Source organism: Rhinolophus sinicus, chromosome 9, assembly GCF_057876585.1.
Source record: "Rhinolophus sinicus isolate RSI-liver-muscle chromosome 9, RSI-T2T, whole genome shotgun sequence".
NCBI lineage: Eukaryota > Metazoa > Chordata > Mammalia > Chiroptera > Rhinolophidae > Rhinolophus > Rhinolophus sinicus.
In genome coordinates, this window is record NC_142509.1 from 21,184,900 (window position 1) to 21,206,233 (window position 21,334).

The window sequence follows — 21,334 nt, forward strand, 5'->3', positions numbered from 1 at the left end:
GAAAAAGGAAGTCTAGTATGTTTAGGTATCTTCAGGTCAAGTTCATGTTGTCCACTTCCCCAACTCTCCATCCTGTTCTTCTGTTTAAAAATGACCTCAGCTATTTCTTGTGCAGTTACTCTCCCATATAAATTTCACAATCAACTTGTCAGACTTTTGAAAAATATTAGTAGAATTTTGATTTGGATCATGTTGAATTTGTAGATTTGGGAAGAACTGCCATAATTGAGTTCGCCCATCCATGAAGATGGCATTTTCCCTGTTAACTCAAGTCTTCTCTATCATTCAGTAAAGTTTTAAAGTTTATCTATCAAAATCTTTTACATCTTGTCAGATGTATTCTGAGGCTTCTTATGTTCTATGAGGTGGAACAATTAAGTTTGCAAACTTGTTGCAATGATGTTGCTAACCTTTTTTTTTATGCCAAAGTAAGTTTAATGTAAAATGAATTTTTACATGTCTCACTGGAACAATGTAGAAAGCAAGTGCAGCCAAAATATGTATCCAAAAGGAGAATCATTATCCAAAAGGAGAATCATTACCCAAAATGTAAATCCGCCCACCTGCCCTCCAAAAAATTAGAATTGCAGGTTCAGATGATTTTTGTCAAGTCAGTCCTGGCGTGCTGAAATTGGAAGTTCTACCCCAGTGATCTAGGATTGGCTCATCATTTTATAATCTGAGAGAGGCACCGATGGAATGAAGTGTCCAGAAGGTAGAATCACCAATGGAAACTTAGCTGAGAGTTCTCAGTCGCATGCAAGTTTCCTCAGTAGTAGCCAGAGGACCAATATCTCCCATAGCAACATGGGCGATAGCAGCTGTATCTGTAACTGCCATAGCCCGCACGGTAGCCACAGCCCAGACCGCCAAGTCTACAGCCCAGACCTCCGTGGTAGTTGTCCTAGTAACAGCTCATGGTGTCAAGAGTTGAGGATTCAGGGGAGAACAACATGTTTGCTTGCAGAATACCAACTTCCCTGCTTCCATGGGGTCTTTTATACACCCTCTGTAGTAGGTGTGACAAGCAACAAGCAATCTTGCCTTGTGTTTTATCGACTAATTTGTATGAAAACTATGTCATTAACATCATGTTCATTTAGAGGAGAGGCCCTCACACCCATTAATTTTGTAATACCTTTGTGGCTGCCTCTAAATTCTTCAAGGTATCTCATATACCTTTAATAATAAAACAAAATTTATTGCCATACTTGAACTCTGTAATCAAGCTGCATGAGTTTGCATAACTTGAAAGTCACGCATATTATTGCTTTGAAATAATAACATCATCCCTCTGCAGACTTAAAGGACAGATGCAGAGACCCCAGGTTTCAATGAGCAGAACTTACAGGTCGTTTAGTGTTAGCCCAACATCATCTTGATTGTAGTTTTGGGAGAGACTCCAAATGTTCAGATAAATATTGCTTTTTGTTTGGTTTATTTATTTTTTTAAAATAAGTTTCAAGTGTTAGTTCCTAAGTAACACTTAGGAACACATTAGTTCCTAAGACAAAACAATGAAATAGTTAGGCATTTCACCCCTCATAAAGTGATAACCCCCCACCCCCAATCTATAACCCCTCTGACATCGTATATAGCTGTTACAATTCCATTGACACTATTCCCTATGCTGTACTCCATATCCCGTGACCATATATGTATATATGTATATATGTGTGTGTGTGTATATATATATGTGTACACACACACACACACACACACACACACACACACACACACACTGTGTTTCCCGGAAAATAAGACCTAGCCGAACAATCAGCTCTAATGTGTCTTTTGGAGCAAAAATTAATATAAGACCCAGTCTTATTTTACTATAAGACTGGGAATATAATATATAATATAATATAATATAATATAATAATATAATATGGGGTCTTATATTAATTTTTGCTCCAAAAGACGCATTAGAGCTGACTGTCTGGCTAGGTCTTATTTTCAGGGAAACGTGTGTGTGCGTGTGTGTGTGTGTATATATATATATATATATATATATATATATATATATATATAAAAATTATAGTTGACATTCAATATTATTCACCCTCAGCTTCAGCTGTACAATACAGTGGTCAGACATCTACACCGTCCATGAAGTGGTCTCCCTAATAAGACAAATGCCCGTCTAACACCCTACAAAATCTTTACAACATTTTTTATTATATTCCCCAAACAGTCTTTCATATCCCATGGCAATATTACGAATACCAATTTGTACTTTTTAATCCCCTCACCCTCTCCCTCATCCCCACCTCCCTCCCAATTAGCAACCAACCATCAATTTTTCCTCTATATCTCTGAGACTATTTCTGTTTAGTTTGCTCATTTATTCAGTTCTTTAGATTCCACATATAAGTGAGATCATATGGTATTTGTCTTTCTCCGTGTGATTTATTTCACTTAGCATAATGTTCTCTAGGTCCATCTGTAACATTTCAAATGGTAAGATTTCATTCTTTATGGCCGAGTAATACTCCATTGTAGAAATGTACCACAGTTTCTTAATCCAGTCATCTACTGATGGGCATTTTGGTTGTTTCCATGTCTTGGCTATTGTGAATAGCACTGCAATAAAGAATGGTGCCAATCTTTTTTTGAATTAGCATTTTGGATAGATATTTAAGAGTGGAATTGCTGGTTTATAGGGTAGTTCCATTTCCAGTTTTTTGAGATACCTCCATACTGATTTCCATAGGGGCTGCACCAATCTGCAATCCCATCAACAGTGCACAAGGGTTTCCTTTTCTTCACATCCTCACCAGCACTTGTTGTTTGTTGATTTATTGATGATAGCCATTCTGACGAGTGAGGTGGTATCTCATTGTGGTTTTCATTTGCATTTCTCTAATGATTAGTGAGGATGAGCATTTTTTCATGTCTGTTGGCCATCTGTCCTCTTTAGAAAAATGTCTCTTAATGTCCTCTGCCAATTTTTCAATTGGGTTGTTTTTTTCATATTGAGTTGAATGAGTTTTTTAATAAATTTTTGATATTAACCCCTTATCAGATATATCATTGACAAATATCTTCTCCCATTCGGTAGGATGCTTTTTTTTATTTTATTGATGGTTTCTTTTGCTGTGAAAAAGCTTTTTAACCCTGTATGTTTATTTTTTCTTTTAGTTCCTTTGCCCAAGGGATATATCAGTAAAAATATTACTCAGGGTAATGTTTGCCAATTTACCTCCTACATTTTCTTTTAGGAGTTTTAGGTTTTGGGTCACACATTTAAGTCTTTAATCCATTTTAATTTGTCCTCGTATATGGCATAAGGAGATGGTCCAGCTTCATTTTTTTTGCATGTGTCAATCCAGTTTTCCCAGCACCATTTATTGAATAGACTGTCTTTACCTCAATGTAAATTCTTGCTTCCATTGATATAGATTAAATGACCAAATGGGAATGGATTTATTTCTGGGCTCTCTATTCCATTGATCTATGTGTGTTTATATGCCTGTACCATGCTGTTTTGATTACTATAGCCTTGTAGTATGATTTGATGTCAGGTAGCATAATACTTCCCACTTTGTTCTTATTTCTGAAGATTGCCATGGCTATTCGGGGCCTTTCATGGTTCCATGTAAGTTTTAGGATTATATGCTCTATTTCTGTGAAAAATGTCATTGGTAGTTTGATAGGAATTGCATTGAATCTATATATAGCCTTAGGTAGTATTGACATTTTAACAGTATTAATTCTTCCTATCCATGAGCATGGTATGTGTTTCCATTTATTTGTATCTTCTTTGATTTCTCTCTTCAGTGTCTTATAATTTTCTGAGTACAGGTCTATTACTTCTTTGGTTAAATTTATTCCTAAGTATTTTATTGTTTTTGAAGCAATTGTAAATGGGATTGTTTTCTTGATTTCTCCTTCTGATAGTTTATTATTGGTGTATACAAATGCAACTGATTTCTGGATATTAATTTTGTGTCCGGCTATTTTACTAAATTCATTTATCAGTTCTAATAGTTTTTTGGTGGTCTTTGGGGTTCTTCATATATAGTATCATGTCAACTGCAAATAATGACAGTTTTATATGATTTTTCCCATTTGGATACCTTTTATTTCTTTTTCTTGTCTGATTGCTGTGGCTATAACTTCCAGTACTATGTTGAATTGTTGAAAGTTGGCAACCTTGTCTTGTTCCTGATCTTAAGGGGAAAGGTCTTAGCTTTCCCCTATTGAGTATGATGTTAGCTGTGGGTTTATCATCTATGGCCTTTATTATGTTGAGAGCTAACCTTTTTTGATATCAGAGGGATTATTCATTATGAATTTGTACCAACTGAACAGTTAACCAAGTTAACTACTGTGTTTCCCTGAAAATAATACCTAGCCGGACCATCAGCTCTAATACGTCTTTTGGAGCAAAAATTAAGATAAAACCGGGTAGAATATAATAATACAATACAATACAATATACTATAATATAATTTAATACTGGGTCTTATCTTAATTTTTGCTCCAAAAGATGCATTAGAGCAAATGATCTGGCTAGGTCTTATTTTTGGGGAAACATGGTATTTGGAAGTATTGAAAAGCCTGCGTCAAAAAGTTAGATCTGAATTTTTGCCCAACAATTCATGGCTCTTGCATCACGACAGTGCACCAGCTCACCCGGCACTGTCTGTGAGGGAGTTTTTAGCCAGTAAACAAATAACTGTATTGGAACACCCTCCCTACTCACATGATCTGGCCCCCAGTGACTTCTTTCTTTACTTGAAGATAAAGGAAATATTGAAGGGAAGATATTTTGATGACACTCAGGGCATCAAGGGTACTATAACAACAGCTCTGATGGCCATTCCAGAAAAAGAGTTCCAAAACTGCTTTGAAGGGTGGATTAGGCGCTGGTGTTGGTGCATAGGTTCCCAAGGGGAGTACTCTGAAGGTGACTGTATTGATATTCAGCAATGAGGTATGTAGCACTTTTTCTAGGAATTGTTCACGAACTTAATTGTCCAACCTCATATGTTACAGAATCTTTCCATTACATTTTCTATTCAGTGATGGCTGGTGGCTAGACCACTGTGAGTGTAGGCCGATCTTGTGTCATGCTGGTCAGTGATTTCTAGAAGGTCAAACTGATGTCACTCGCTGTACAGAGCTCTTCCTGGCTCCACTCCAGGCTGGCTGATTCCTTACTTTGCCTCAGTGGACTGGCCTTTGTCACCGCTGGGCTTTGTGCATGCAGCCCGTCTCCTCCCCTGGCAGACCCCCTCCACTGCCCCTGGGTCAGGTCCATCCAGGGATTGCCTACATCACCCCTGCCCTTCTGTCCAGTGAGAGCTAGCCGTCAGCCCCTGTGCCAAGACTCACCACTGTCTGCCTCTACCCAGATGGGAAAGCAAGGCCCTGGGAAGTTGTGTAGGGGTAGCCTTGGATCCTGCAACACTGGGGTGTCAGGACATCTGGTTAGAGCCCCTATTGTGCCCTGTCCCACTCCATCCTTTCATTTGGAAGCAGGGCAGTGAGAGGAGGACTCACTGGGCCAGACTAGCCATTCTTGGCCATGTCCTGGTAGCTAGTGATCCAGGTTACTTGGCAACCCAGGCAACAGAAATGACTAGGTCATGGTTGTCAAGCAACCGTGTAACTCACCAGGGTGGGTCTTCCCTTGAAGAGGGTGCTGGGTGCCTTAACTTGGCCCCAGACACCCCCAGGTAAAGCTGTGACCCCTACCCCTAGGTGCTGACTTAACCCTTACACGTTTTTCTAAAACACCCCTTCCTGGCCCAGACCCCATCTCATCAAGAGTGAGGTCTTCTAAAACCTTCCTCCTCCTCACCCAGACCAACCTTCCACTGCCTGCTTCTGGCACTCAGGGGAATAAAGCTCCACGCTCCTCCCCCATGCCACCTCGTGGGCTGTCACCTGTTCTCCTGTATCAGCCCTGCTCCACCTAGTCACAGATTCAGGAGCAGAACCATGGAAAACTCCAAATCCAAGGTTTTTATTACCGGTTAGAAGGTGCTCACCACAAACAGTGTTGAGAAGAAGTACATTGCACAGCTCTGCCGCAGGCCCTGTGGGGCCGCCTGCCCACCCTGACTCTCTTGAGTGGGCACCCTAAGGCATTTCATACATTGGTGTTTTCACTTTTTTTCTTATAAAAACAAACCCAGTCCTGGAATAGAAAGAAAAACCCTGTGATGAATATTCAGGACCAAACCGAAGTGGGAGGGGTTGGAGTAAGGGTTGTAAGGGTCAGGGACAGCGGCCACAGTAGCCCAGTCCCCCGCTGTTGGCAGAAGCCGTTGGAAGGGGGTCCGAGGAGAGGGTAGGGCATAGCTGACAGGAGGGCGAAACTCAGACAGGAGCGCCCTGTCTTCATCATTTGTTCACTTCCACATGCCATAGAAATTTAAGCAAAATAGCGATTTTATATATATTTATATAGTATACATATAAATCAGGCAAATGAAGAGTTCAGGGGGGGCTGAGATGGGGTACACCGGAGGTGCCTGAAGCAACCTTGCCACACTGGGTCTCTGGTGCCCACGGCACGAGCCCAGGCTGAGCTGAGGGTTAGTTCTTATTGCTGATTTGGGGCCTGGTTCTGGGGCGGGAAGCACCTGAGGCCCTGCCCCCAGCTCTTCCTGGCCTCTTTGGAGCTGGGGAGCAGCCCTCCAATCTACATGGGGGCTCCTCAGTGCCCCTTCCCACAGTGGCTGTAACTCCAGACTTGAGTTCTCCTGGGCCCAGGGGCCACTCCCAGTCCTTTCTCTGTGGGGTCCAGGCTCCTGAGGGGCGGCCTAGCTGTGTTCAGCTACAAAATGCTCTGGACTCAAAGGGTCTGTCTGGCTTCCTGATGTCTTAAAAAGAAGGGGCTCTTGCCAGGGCACTTTTCTGGCAAGAAAGCACACTTAGAAAGTTGTCTGCTAAGTGCTGTACTAAAAATATTTACTAAACATCTTGGCTGGAAAGAAATGGAGATCATTTTTCTATAAAAGTCAAAAGTGGCTCCCTAGGAGGGGCCAGTTCCTCCCTAGGTGGGGCTGGTGACCAGGGCAGTCCAAGGTGGGGGGGCCAGCCTGCCTGAGTTGTGGGAATTCACTGGAAACTGGGTTCTGGATGGGGCCCAAGTCCGGTTACTAAGGGGCGTGAGTGACCCGGGGCACCTGGGGGCTGGGGAGAACCCGGGTCAGCACTTCCTCCTTCCAAGGTGGAAGCCCCAGAAAAGTGTTATTAAAAAAAAAAAAAAAAAATAGGAAAGGCAAAGGTGGGGTGGGATAGCCGTTAAGTACTAAATTGAGTGCATTCAGTAAAAGGTGGCCCGGGCTGTGCAGGCGCCTGTATTTGCATGAGTGAATGACGCTCAGAAGATGTTGGGGCACATGTGCCACTCCTGCTTCTCCTTGGCCTCCCAGTAACCGCCCTTGTACACGCAGGCCATCTCCCCCGTCAGCGGGTCCAGCCTCTTCTCGAACCACAGCGGCATGTACGTGTCAGCCTCCTTCTCTGCTGGGTGGGCACAACAGGCAGGTGGGCGGGCTGCTTCCTTCCCCGCCCATGGGAACCCACTCCCAGGCTCCCCACCATCCTGGGGACCCCTCCTCCCTGCCCTGCCTCACCGTCCTCAGAGCTGCAGCCCCGTGAGCAGGCCTCCAACCTCCGGCGCCGTGACACACGCTGCTTCTCCTCCAGCCGCTGCTTCTCCGTGTTGGCCTCGTCCCAGTGCCCCTTCTCCATCAGCCGCTGGTCGGGCCGCAGGCGGCTGTCAGTGGGCGCCACGCCCTCCTCGTGCTCGTTGAGGGTCAGGGCCAGCTCCGAGAAATAGTACATGTTCTCCGCGTTCTCCCTGCGGGGGTCCTGGGGTGAGCCATCCCCCCACGCCCGCCCGCCCTGAGCCCCCAGGATGCCCTCTGTCCCTGCCCGAACTCCCCTCGCCTAGTGTCCACCCCACCACGAGCCCGCAAGACCCAGCTGCTTCATCTAACGGCTCTTTCTTCCCAGCTCCTAGCACCTGGTGTGCTCGTTTCACTCATCTGCGTCTATTTTGCTACTTCTCTGGGAATGGGCCCATTTCCACTTTTTCAAATTTATCAGTGTAAAGTTGTTTCATAATATCCTCATTATTATTGCTGTAATGTTCGTGACATAGCAACGTCCCTGTTTGCATCTGGGATGTTGGTTACATGTGTTTTCTCTGTTGTCAATTGTCAGGTCAGGTTTGTCCATTTTCTTCATTGGTGGAAAGTGAAGTTTTGTTGATCCTGTTTTAGGTTTTTCTGCTTTATTGATTTTGCTTTTATATTATAGTTTTCCTCCGACTTTGTTGGAGTTTATTTTGCTGTTCTTTTTCTAACTTCTTGAAATGGTGTTTAGCTTCTTTTTCAGCTTGTCTTCTTGGCTAATATGTACATTTTAAGGTTGCCTTTCACTCCCAAGTTCTGCATTAGCTGAATCCCACCGTTTTTTATATGTATTACTTTCATTATCATACAGTTAATATTTTCTAATTTTCATTATGTCTTCTTTGACCTATGGATGAGTTGGAAGTAACTTTCTTAAATTTATAAACATATAGGGATTTATCTAATCATCTTTGTTTCTAGCATAATTGCTTTGGAGTCAGACATGATATCATTTCAGTTCTTTGAAATTTGCTTTTGACCCAATACATGGTCAATTTTTGCAAATGCTCCATGTAATTGAAGACAATGGGTTTTCTACGGTTTTTCAGTGCAGTGTTATACAACTGTGGTGGGTTCTACCGTTCAAACTTATCCTCCTGACTTAAAAAATTTTTCTTCTTCTATCCACTGCTAAGTGAGATATGTTAAAATTTCCCACCTTGGTTGTAAATTAGTCCGTTTTTCCTTATTGTACCAACTTTTGCTGTATATATTTTGAGGTTATGTTATTAGGTAACAGGTTACATTCAAACTTAAAACTCAAATTTAATCTTCCTGGTGAATTAAACCTTTATCATTATCTTAATTTTTGTTTTAAAGTCTGTTTTGTGATATGAATATGGCTACAGCAGCTTTTATTTGATATTTCTATGGAAATATCTTTTCCCATGCTTTGATTCCAATCTGTCTTTGTTTTCTTAAGATGTATCTCTTGTAAACCACATAAAGTTGGATTTTTAAAACTTGTCTGAAATCTTATGCCTATAATGGGAGCACTTAATGTAATTACTGAGATGTTGGATTTAAATCTATCTTTTTTTTTCTTTTGGTTGTTTTTTGGACCTTAGATGCACAGTTGTGGATTAATCATAGTCCTTGGGACATGACACCCTTTCTTTATTAGTCCTTGCATGGCCTGCTTGTATTAATGCAACCTTGCCACCCTTAGCAAAAGGTATAATCCTGATAAAACCTACATCTAACAATATGGAAAATTCACCAATCCTTCCCCTTCTCAGGTAGCCATCAACAAGACTCCTGGGTTCATCAGTCCCTTGCTTTTCTTTTAATATTATTGCATCTTTAAACAGTTCTTAAGTGTGCGTGTGTGTGTATTCATATACATGTATTTTACATACTCAATTTTAATTGTATTAAAAGAATATCATGATATATTTAACCTTATATGGGACTTGCTTTTTTTAAGCTTAATTTTATATTGCGTAAATTTATATTGTTGTATATATTGTTACCGTGGTTCATTTGTTTCAACTACTGTATAATATTCTCTCCTGTGAGTATACCAGTTACTCATCCAGCAAGTCTGGGTTGTTTCTAAGATTTTGCTGTGGAGTAATCTTATGCATGTTTCCTGTGGTACATTTGCAGAAATTTCTCTTGAATATACACGTAGAAGTGGAGTTGCTGGGTTGTAGAGTCTGTGATGTTCTTCTTTAGGAGGTAAGGCTGACCTGCTTTTCCACGTGGCTGAGCCATTTCACACCCTCACCAGTGATGCATAAGAAATATTGTGGCTCCACATCATCTTCAGTTCTTGACTTTTTCATTTTTTTGAATCAATGAAGGTAAAATGGTATTTCATTGTGATTTTGATTTGCATTTCCCTGGTTACCAATATGTTGATTATTTTCATATGACGACTGGCCATAGATGTTTCTTCTGTGAAATTCTTATTAATTAATGACTCTTGCACTTTTGCCCTGGCTAGTTTTTGCTTTATTTATTGATTAAATTTCTTTATGTATTCTTTTTTAATTATTTTTTTTAATTGTGGTAAAATACTTTTTATGTATTTTGATGCTAATCATTTGTCAGGTGTAAGTATTGTGATTACCTTCTCCAAATTTATATGTTTTCTTTTCACTTTTTAAAATCGTCTTTTAATGAGAAAAATTTCTTTTAATGAACAAAAGTATGTTTTTTAATATAGTTGAATGCATCAATGCTTTTTTGTGTCTTATTTAAGATGTATTATTTCCTTAAGGTCTAAAAGATATTCATCTATATTTTCTACTTAAGAGTTTAACTTACTGTTTAACAGCAAGTGAAACAATACTTATTGTAAGACCTTTATTTGGACTCAATTTTTGTTATAATGTAAAGGAGAGATTCAGTTAATCTTTTTCCATATGGATAAACATCTATTCTAGATCCTTTTAGTGAACAGTGCTATCTTTCCACATGATCTGTTATGTCCCATTTGTTACATACCCAAGATACATACATTCATCCATTGGTCTATTGCTCACTACTCTGTTTCACTATAGCTTCAAAATAAGTCCTGATATCTAGTAGAGCAAGTCCTCTTTTCTCTGTTCTTCTTTAGAAATATCTTGGCCCTTTATTCTTAAGCATAAATTTTAAAATCATAATATCAAGTCCCATACAAATCACTATTGGGATTTTTATTTGATCTACTGACTCTTTAGATCATGACATCTTTATAATACTAAGTCTTCATATCCATGAACATGGTATCTTTCTCCATTTATTTAGCTCTTTGACAGCTCATTAAAGTTTTATAATTTTCTCTATATAGGTCTTGAAAAAAATGTATTATACAATTTATTACAAGGTCCTTGATGTTCTCCGATAGGATTATTGGTGTTTTCTCTTGAATTATATTTTCCAGTTGTTTTCTTTTAGTGTGTAGAAATGCAACTGACTTGCATATGAATCTTATATTGAGGCACCTAAGATGCTTTTTCTGAGTCTCTGGAGATCTGTTATTGTGATGAATTAATTTATGGATTTCTAATATAAAATCATCTTTGCATACTCAGGATAAACTCAACATGATTGAAGAATGTTATCTTTTTTATACACTAGTGGAGTTTTTCATGTTTTGTTTTGGAATTTTGCCTACATATTTCTGAGTGAAATTGGATAGAACTTTTATTTTCCTACTACTCTTTTAGTCTGGTTTGGTATCAGGGTTATCCTGGCCTCACAGTATAAGACAGAATATTTCTTCTTTTTTTTAGGTAAGATTTTATATAAAATTGGGATAATATATTTCTTGAAAATTTGGCAGAATTCATCTATAACATTATTTGGACTTTGTGTTTTCCTTGTGGGAATTTTTAAACTACTGCTTCAGTTTTTTAAATTACAGGACTATTTATGCTTTTGATTTCTTCTAGACTCAGTAAGTTATATTTTAACAATTTGTCCTTCCCATTTAGATTTTAATTGTCTCTTTATACTTTACATGTCATATGAAATTCTTTTCATTAATGTTTATTTCTATATTTTTCTTGATCAGTCTTGCCAGTAGTTTCTCAGTTTGTTTTCTCTGAATCAACTTTCATCTTTTGAAACTTCTTCATTTTACTTTTTTCTATTTTATTAATCTCTGCTCTTATTTTTAAAATATATTTTCTTCTTTCACTGGGTTTATATGTGAACTTTCTGTAATTTCTTAGAATGGAAACTCAGAAAAAAGCCCTCAAAATTAATGAGCTTATATAGCTATTTAAGGCAATGCATTTCCTTCGAAGCATTGCCTTTGTTATATCCAGCCAGTTTTGTTATCTTTTCATTCTCATTCAGTTCTAGGTATTTTTAAATTTCCATTCTAATTTATTATTTCACCCATGATTTATTTAGCAACTCAATTTTCCCCCCCAAATATATGGGGACTTTTTGTCATCTTTTTCATAACTTCTAACTGGTATTATCATAGATTGTGATCTGTATGCTACCGTCTGTAAATATGTTGAGGGTCTCTTTAGGGTTTAGTGTACAACTGATTGATTTTTGCATACATTCCATGTGTGCTTGAGTAAAAAGTATGTTCTCTGTTGCAACCATAATTTTGTACATATCCTGTGTTGTTTCAATATCCTTACTGTTTGTTTTTCCCCATTTGACCAATCAACCTGTGAGAGGGGTGTATTGAAATCTCTCAGTCTCCCACTGTGGCAATCTCTCCTTTTAGTACCAATATGTGCTTTGTATATTTTTGAGGCTGTTTCATTATGTGTATAATGTTTAAAACTATTACGTCTTCTTAAAGAACTCAACTTTTTATCATATAGCAACTCTTCCATGCCTAATAATGCTTTTGTCTTAAAGTCTATTTTACTTGATATTAATACAGCTATTATAGCTTTTTTGGTTAGTATTTTCATGATATGTTTATTTTTTACTTTCAATCTTTGCACATCTTAATGTTCTGGATATCTCTTAGAAGGTGAATGTATCTGGATTTTTAAAAATCCTATCAGTCAGTATTTTGCTTTTTAACTGGTGAGTTTCATCTATTTATAGTTATTATTCTTGGACATATTTCTATTGTGTTAGTTTACTGTTTTTATTTGTACTACTCTTTCATACATTTTCATCTCTTATTACTATTAAGAAACATCTGTGTCTTCTAATATGAACTTAGTATTCCTTCATATCCCTTGGTGTCCTTCTTTATTTCCCCAAGTCCCATCATGTTAACATTATCTATACTTAATTCTGGATTATTATGGGAATATTTCCTCTTTTTTTTTTGGTATCTATTGCAGCACCTTCTGGATTTTCTCCCCCCTTTTAAAGTACGGTGTCTAATACTGTTTTCACTGTGGGTTTTTGTGTGGCAAACCCTCTGAGGCTGTTCCCTGAGGATGTATTTTTATCATGCCCTCATATTTGAATGATAGCTTGGCTGGATAGAAAGTTTTACCTTCTAATTTAATTTTCTTTATTACTTTGGAAATATTACTCTAACATCGGCTGTTGAAAAATCTGATGTCAATTTTGACTAAAATTTTGCACTCCTGCCTGGGATCTGTTAGAATTTTCTCCTTGGTATTCTTAATTTTCACTATAGTGTAGTCTAGGCAAAAGTTTTTCTTTATCTCTTATCTCTGGAACTCTACTGGCCCTTTCAACCAGAGTTCTTTCATATTTTTTTTATTTTGGGAAATTCCTTTCCATTATTTCTGTTAACTATTTCCCCTGTCCATTTTTATTTCTTTCCTTTCCTAAAGGGACTCCAATTAAACATATTATTCCAGTGGTTACTCTAGGAATTACAGTATGTATACTTCATACACTCAAAAGTTAATGTGCATCTTGACCCCTCTTCTTGGGTAACATGAAAGCCTTCAAGAAATTTCCTCCCATTTATCCCTCTTCTAACTTACGTGATCGCAGAGTTGCATTTTATGCTTAGATTTTAAACCCTGCATTATGATTTGTGTTTATTCACTGTTCACTTAGCGTCACATAAGTTTCTGTTCTTCATTCATTCATACATTTTAGATCTTCCATCTGGGATCAGTTTCCTTCTATCAGTGGTATATCCTTTAGTGCAGGTCTGCTTGTGGCAAAATGAGTTTTTGTCTGAAAATGTCTGTTGCCTTCACTCTGTAAAGTTGTTCTCGATGAGTATGTAATTCTAGGCTGGCAGTTAAGTCTCTCTGCACGTGGAAGAGCTCATCTGACTGTCTTCAAGCCCTCATTATTGCCGATGAGGTAACAGCTATCAGTCTGCTGTTCCTTGGGAAGTAATGTCTTTTTAAAATCTGGCTGCTACTTAATATTTTCTTTTTGGTTTTGTTTCAACGGTTTCAATGTATAGATTTAGGTGTGGAAAATTCTCTGGTTTTCTCTTCAGATATGGTCTCTCTCCTTCCAGAGTAGATCCCGCTCTCAAACTGGACGTGTGCAGGGATGCTCAGGGGAGCTGGCGAGGTTCTGGACTCTCCGGCTCCCAGGGCGCCATCATGCTCTTCAGGGACTCCTCTGGACCCCTAGCGGGTAGGCCTTCCCACTCTAGCTGCTTCTTTTTCCCAGGTTTTGGCTCTTTACCTGAACCTTTTGAATATTTCTTCTGACCTGTATTCGGTTAATGGATTCCATTAAACCTTCCCACGGAGTTCTTGATTTCAGTTATTTTATTTTTCCTTTGTAGAATTTCTGTTTTGCTGTCTTTAGAGTCTGCTATGCCACTTTTTGTAGTTTTCTGTTTCTTGGTTTTCATTCCTTTGGGGACTCTGTCCCATTAGGCTGTTTACAGTCTCTGTATAGGACTTGCTACCACCAGATAATATCACTTATTTACAGCTGGGTGTCTGGCTCCCACACTGGGATATCAGCTACACAACTCTGCTTTCTGCCCACGTGTGGACCGAACCCTTCTGACCCCCGTGCCTGCTGCTCACTTCCTGTCTGGTCGGGCAGGGTCCCCTGCCAGTCCACTGCCCACTTGCCTCCTTCTCTTCCTCTCCTTGCCTGTTCTTTGCCCTGCCCTGCTGCTCTCAGAGGCCCCTTGCAGCCCCACTCACGGCAGCGGGTACTTCTTCCAGAGCAGCTTGGCTGGCAGCGTCTGGTACACTGTCTTCTGCTTCCCGTCCAAGCTGGGGCTGCTGGGGCTGCTTTGCACAATCTTGGAGCACTCCATCTGTTCATCCCACGAGCCTGACAGCACGTACTGGGCTTTGCCCTGGCCATCACTCACCACGCCTGTCACCTGTGGACATTGGCAGAACCAACGTAGGCACAGGCCCCCCTCTCTGGGGCCCCCAAGACTCTGCGAGGTGACTTTGCTTACCTTCCGGGCCACCTCTTTGGAGAAGTAACTGTAGGGCAAGAACTTCAGCTGGCACCGGTCCTTGGTCTTATGATTCACAATCTCAATGTCCCCTGTCTGGTGAAGGAGGATCCTGATCAGCTGCCTATCCCCGGGCCACACGCTCCCCTCCATGAGGGCTCCCCCTGACCTGGTCAATCCAGAGCTTGCCCACGATGATGTTATGCACAGTTGAGGTGCTTTTCCTCCACACATAGTGATTCCCACTGGCCTGGAATTCTAAGTGGATGGCACCTGGAGGCCAGATACAGGGTCAGAGGTCATGGCCCGCCATGTTGACCTCCAGCCAGCCTGCCAGCCCACAGTCCCAGGGTCCTGAGAACCAGAAGCAGCATTCATGCAGACTGGGGAGGGACACAAGGCTAGGGGAGCATCCAGGAAGTCTGGTGGGGGGCAGGGAACATACCTGCAGGGAGACTAATGTCACCCCTGGAGGCCCCAAGCTGGCTTCTGGGTTGGCCAAACCCTCCGCCTTATCCAGGAGGTCTGTCTGCCCTAGGACCCAGCTTACCGAGTGGCATGATGGAGAGGTATTTTCCCCGGAACTTGCTGGAGATGGTGATCTCCTGCCAGAGGCTCCAGCCATTTTTGGAGAACACGTAGTGTGCAGCTGCTGGAGGGTGGTGGCTCACCTGGGACCAAACCCACAGGACATGAGCATCTACTGGACACGGGTCCAGTCCTGCCCCCCAACCATCAGGGGGGGACAGCCTGCCCTATGCCCAGTATGAAGGGCTCTGTGGCCCTGACAGCAGGCCTGGCTGCTCCTCTGGGGGCTACAGACCCATGGCAGGCGCCAGGAAGGACAGTGCTCCTGTGTAAAAACAGAAGTGTGAGTGGGTGCAGCCTGGGCAGCTGTGCTGGGCCTGCCCCAACCCGGCATGCTTGTGAGACTAGGGCTGGGGCATCGCTATGCCCGACTCTTGGGCTGTGAAAGGGGGGTGATGACAGAGCGTATGCCTCAAGGATGTCATGGTACCTGCGACAGGCTGTGCTGAGGGCTGATAAAGTGAGGGTGTTACTCTCTACCAAGGGCTTCCATGCCCATTTTCTAGTTCACCTCCTACTCGCTAGCAAAGGGGCATGTCTACTGTGCCCTGTTACACTGAAGAGGCCCAGAGTGAGGAAGCCATTTTAACCAAGGGGCAGAGTTGGGCCCTGCTTCCTGGCCAGCTTGGCTCTAGTGTGGGAGTCCAGGTCGGTGACCTGCTCCAGGCCCTGCTGGCAGTGCAGTGAGTTCTGCCCACCCATGTGGGGCCCCCCAGCGCCTCCACCCATCCTCTCACAGCATTGGGCACCCCTGATTGCTGTCTCCCTGCTAGGACACCCCCCATCAACTTTCCCATATCTACTCTTCCTCATTTCTGTGGTTCCTTTGGTCACAGGGTCCTAGGGCTCAGCCTCCTCACTGCACCTCATTTCCATCTCATGGCATCAGTCAGGCTCCTGCCCAGCCTTGCCCCAGAACCACAGCCATGCCCTCCAGCTGCCCACTAGACACCTCCACTCAGATGGCTTCTCAGACTGACCAGAGCTCCGATGCCCCCACCTGCATCTCGAATCTCCCATCTCCATAAGCGGCAGCCCCACTTCCTTCCCACATCTCAGAAGCACAGGCCAAACCTGCCACCCGCTCCTGGGTAATGGGTGAATGTTCCTAAGCCTGCCCGTTGCCTACAGCCAGGGCCCCCACACACCCACTGGCAAACTCAGGGTTGTGACCCCCCAGGGGCTGGCCCTGGGGCTCTGTGTCATAGCTGCCTTCTCAGGCAGGTGATCTGGTCTTCCCAGCTGCTCACACCAACTGCTTTGGAGTTAGCCTTGGCCCCTCTTTCTCATGTTCCTAATCGAATCATAAGCAAATCCTGGCTGTTCCTTCTTTAAAATGCATCCAGAATCCACCCCTTCCCTACCTGCCACCTCCCCAGGCCACGGTGGATGATGCAAAGGCCTCCCTGCTCCACCCTTATGCTCCTCATTCCACTTTCACCATGGCAGCCAGGGGCACCCCCATAAAATAAGGGTGTCATGCCTCCTCCACCTGCCGGAGCCCCCGGCTGCCCACCCAGCTTCCTCTCTGCCTTTCCCCACTCTCTCTGCACCAGCCAAAGCACTCCTTGACCAGTCCTTTTCTAAAAGAGCCAGAACCATCTGACATACACAGTGCCTGTCCTCTGCCCCCCACCCCGTGGGGACAGCCTGAACAGCACCCGGCACACCATGGGCCTTGATCAACTCTGTTGAATGAAGAAATGCATTCACTCAGTAGTTCAGGCCAAGACCCTGGGGTCACCTTGCTGCCTCCCCCTCTCCCCACAGCCAGAGTATCAGCCGATCCCTGGGCTCCACCTTCTAAACATGCCCAGGCTCTCACCTCCCCTGGTCCAGCCCCCTCCTACAGGTCCACACAGCAGCAGAACACACCTTTGAAACTCACCACCAGATTGTGAACCATCTGATTTGAGTTCACCGTCAGGCACACAGGACATGCTCAGCGGCAGCCTGACCTAGAAATTCTACCTGGGCGTCTCCCTGCATACCTGCCTGGGTCCTCCCAGCACCCACGGAGGCACCCAAACAATCACCCCTCTTCATACAAGGATGCGTCTGCTCAGGTTGAGGTGTCATTGCTGAGGCTCGCAGTCTGTGGGGCCCGGTTTGGGCTCTGCCCTGTGGGGAGACTGTCTTGCAGGGAAGGCATGGAGAGGATAGAGGTGAACTGACCCCATGTCCCAGGGCAGGACCCTCGGAGCACCTCACAATCCAGGCTTCCACTATTACTGACCAGAGTCCCACGGGGCACAGCTCAGTGGTGACCCCATGCTCTAGCCCACCCAGAGTCCCCGACAGCACCCTGCCAATTTCCCCCTACCACTGCTCCACGGTTCCTGGCCGGGAGCAGAGCCCTTGCCTTCCGCACACTGTCCTCACCAGGCTCTCTTCTCAGGGTGCCCTCACCATGTTCAGGAGGCCCAGCCACCTGACTGGACCTCAGCTTGACCGCCCCTTGGGTGTGGGCACATCAGGGGCAGAGGCCACGTCCGTCCCATTTGTCTCATTTAGACCTGCAGGCCTGGCAGGAGCAGCTTGGCTGGAGTGTAAGCGGCCTCACCTGCTCACAGAGGGAACGCAGGCCCATCTCGTCGAGGCGGTCCAGCTCGAAGGTCTCCCCCAGCATGGGGTTGAAGGGCTTGGCGATGCGGTGCACAGTGGTGGAGTAGGAGGACACGGAGAAGGCGGCCACCAGGCACATCTGCTCCACCGAGCTGGTGCAGTGCACGGCCTTATCCAGCAGGTGGTGGTACTCCAGGTCCTCGGTCAGCCGCTGGAGCATGGACAGGGGTTCGTTGAAGTTGACCTGCGGGCAGGCGGGTGGTCAGGTCTCCAGCTGAGACAGCCGCTCCCAGCACGGACCGGTCAGCACAGCACCTGCTTTCCTCAGATGTTCAGGGACATTGCTGCTCAGACGACACGTTCAGGGAGGTTCCTCTGACAACTGTCTAACGCCACAGCCCACCTGCTAGCCTCCGCGGGGGGGCCCCCCCCTCCCCTTTCTCCACAGCCCTCACCACTTCCTCACCTGCGGTGTCTTACACACCTGCATTGCATTTGCTGTCAATCTCCCCTCCTAGGATGTAAATGCTGGGAAGACCAGGGCTTCTGACTTGAATCATAGGAATCAGTGTGTGAATGAGTGAGTAATGGACAGAGTGGGTCTTTCTCATATTCTGAGCTATTATGCAAGTTCTCTGTGGACAGCTTCTCTGGAGGGGCCCCCGTCTTGACCTCACACAGGGCAGAGTCACCCGTCCCCTGTGGTGCTGTGTTGGGACCCTGGGCCAGCCATCAGGCAGGGTCTTCTCTGTGCTCTCTCCTTTCATCCTCACAGACACTTTGATGTGGGTGCTGTTACTCTCCCCACTTTGCATATCTGGACACAGAGGCCAGACATGTGAAGGGACTTGTCGTGGGTCACACGGTAAAACCAAGTCTGGCCTGAAGCCCCCGAGCTCTTCCTTCATGGAGATGCCATTGTGGCCTGGCAGCACGAGGATGCCAGCCTGCCGTTAGTCTGCTGTGTGACCTCACTGGGGAGGGCACAGAGGAGGGCCTCCCTGTCCACACACAGCCCAATCCTGCCACACCCCATCGATGGTCAGACTTCAGGGATATGGTGTGGCCCCATCAGGTGCTGTGGCATCAACGCAGAGACCCTTCCTAGCGCCTTCCCTCAATGCCTGAGGCCTCTGCTCCCGGGGGATTGCCGCAGGGCTGATGACACGATTTAGCAGTTCATTACACGCTCCTCAGGTTTCATTACGAAAATGACACCCAGGGCTGCTTATGCTTCACACAGGCCATTGCTTCTCATCCACACATAAGAAAACAGCCCCAGGGGACCCAGTGAGGCCGCCCCGCCCAGCACCCACCGGCATGGGAATCTTGGAGAGCTCCCGGCCGATGCAGTTCTTCATGATGCTCCAGAGATTAAGGCTGTAGTTGGGCTTGTCGGGGATGCGGACGCGCCTCTTGACTTTGGGGGGTTCCTTGGGCACAAGTGAGGCGCCATCCAGCACCTGCCAGAGAAGCAGAGTGTGCACATCAGCAGAGGCCAGAGCACCCTTTGGTCCTCCACCCCTCGCCCCTCCACCCCTCGCCCCTCTACCCCTCGCCCCTCCACCCCTCGCCCCTCTACCCCTCGCCCCTCCACCCCTCGCCCCTCTACCCCTCGCCCCTCCACCGCTCGCCCCTCCACCTCTCGCCCCTCCACCCCTCGCCCCTCCACCCCTCATCTCTCCACCCCTCGCCCCTCCACCCCTCGCCCTCATCTCTGACCCAGCGAAGCCTGAGGACCAGCCAGCCCCTGCACGCTGCTGGCGGGAGGCACAGGCTGGCTGAATGGTCAGATGAAGGCAGACCAGGGCACTGGGCCTGCCCCAGGGACCCCCAAGCTCAAAGTGCCGGCTTTCCCCGTCAGCCACCCTCAGGGTCTCCCCCTCACTCACGTTGTCTGATGAGGTCCAGTCCACAGGGCCTGTGGTCCCACTTTCAGCTTTTCTGGAGGAAACAAAAGGGGAGGCAAGTTATTTACACATCCCGAAGTCTCCAGAACCTGGCCACCTTCTATCCAGACCCCTCAGTGAGGTCTGAGGGGCAGCCTGCTCCAAAGCGGCCTTTCCAATAGGGTGTCTCCCTATCGGGACATTCAGGTGGGACTGTGGGACCTGGGCTGTGATTTGGAGGTGCTCCTACCCACTGATGCCTTGTGCCAGCAGCTGCTCAGCAAAACCCTCACCCGAGGTCCCTGCACACAGTCCCCCCTGGGGACTGGCTGACCTAGGACCAGATCAGGCCGGGGGTGAGCACCTCCTCTGGGAGGGCCTCCTGGAGCCCCGTAGACACCCTCTGTCACAGGAGAGCCCACTGTGTCCTCACTGTCTGCTGGTCTGAGTCCCGCACTAGATGGTTCCGGAGGGGCAGGACGTGAGTAGTATTCATCTCTGTGCCCATGAGTACTTGTGGGGAGCCGGTCAGCCAGAGTAGCAGTGGCACTATGGCTGATGGGCCCAGGTGCTGAGGGAGCCCCAAAGGGGTGGCCTAGGCCAGGTGGGGCAGGGGACGGGGACTTGTCAGTCAGAACGTTAGGGGATGGGAAGGATTCAGCCAGATCATTGGGGTAAGGGGGAGGGCGCTGTAGATGAGGGGGCACACAGGCCGAGGACGTGCTGCTGCCCAGTGTAGCTGCAGCACGAGGGTGGGTCGGCTGTGTGGGCCTTGGAGCTGTGCCAGGAGCCATGGGGGCCAAAGAAGTTTTGAGCAGGTGTCATCTGCCTGCTGGTTGGGACGGGGCCGAGGGGCTTGGGGTCCTCGGCCGAGGTGTGGAAGGCTACTGGGGAGGGGGCATGAAGGAAGCTGAGCCCGGGCCCCTGGGGACTCCAGGGCTGGGAGAGGTGGGAGGGGAGCCGGAGGAAGCCTGAGCAGGGGCCTCCTGGCTGCAGGGCCCAGAGGCTGCTGCTGCTGCTGGGTGACAGAGTGGAAGGAAGTTCAGAACAGCCAAGCCATGCTCATTTTGAGAGCAATATAAACAGTTTAAAAATATTACTGGGAAATGGAAGATGATTTTCTGAGCTGGAAATACACTACTAATGTGACCAGAAGCCCCTCATTTCGTCACCCGAGAGTAGGAGGGAACCAACCAACCCTTTCCCTGGAAGAAACCAGGACAGGGAGGTGGTAAAGCACATGGGTCCAAGGAGGCAAAAAAGGAGAAGCCAGGGGTTTTCACTGGCTTCCTCCCTGCAGACTGGGCTTCAGGGGCCCATGGAAGGCCAGGGGGTGTGGTGGGCAG

The 21,334-nt window shown here is 45.6% G+C and overlaps 1 protein-coding gene across 6 annotated transcripts in view; it reads right to left on the reverse strand.

Annotated features, from left to right (window-relative positions):
* Positions 1-5,958: 5,958 nt before the first annotated feature.
* The window catches only part of OSBP2 (oxysterol binding protein 2), a 161,851-nt gene continuing 146,475 nt past the window's right edge, over positions 5,959-21,334 (reverse strand). For 2 of the 6 annotated variants that reach the window (XM_074321896.2, XM_019754294.3), the window contains 9 exons: positions 19,992-20,043; positions 19,416-19,562; positions 18,098-18,343; positions 15,497-15,617; positions 15,116-15,219; positions 14,947-15,042; positions 14,681-14,865; positions 7,596-7,822; positions 7,213-7,485 (listed from right to left, as the gene is read on the reverse strand). In XM_074321896.2, coding sequence (XP_074177997.2) covers positions 7,340-7,485; positions 7,596-7,822; positions 14,681-14,865; positions 14,947-15,042; positions 15,116-15,219; positions 15,497-15,617; positions 18,098-18,343; positions 19,416-19,562; positions 19,992-20,043 — 1,324 coding nt within the window. In that variant the 3' untranslated portion in view covers positions 7,213-7,339. Of the gene's footprint in view, positions 7,486-7,595; positions 7,823-14,680; positions 15,043-15,115; positions 15,220-15,496; positions 15,618-18,097; positions 18,344-19,415; positions 19,563-19,991; positions 20,044-21,334 lie in introns of all 6 variants that reach the window. The other 4 variants (XM_074321898.2, XM_074321897.2, XM_088800933.1 and 1 more) reach the window with 4 other exon arrangements.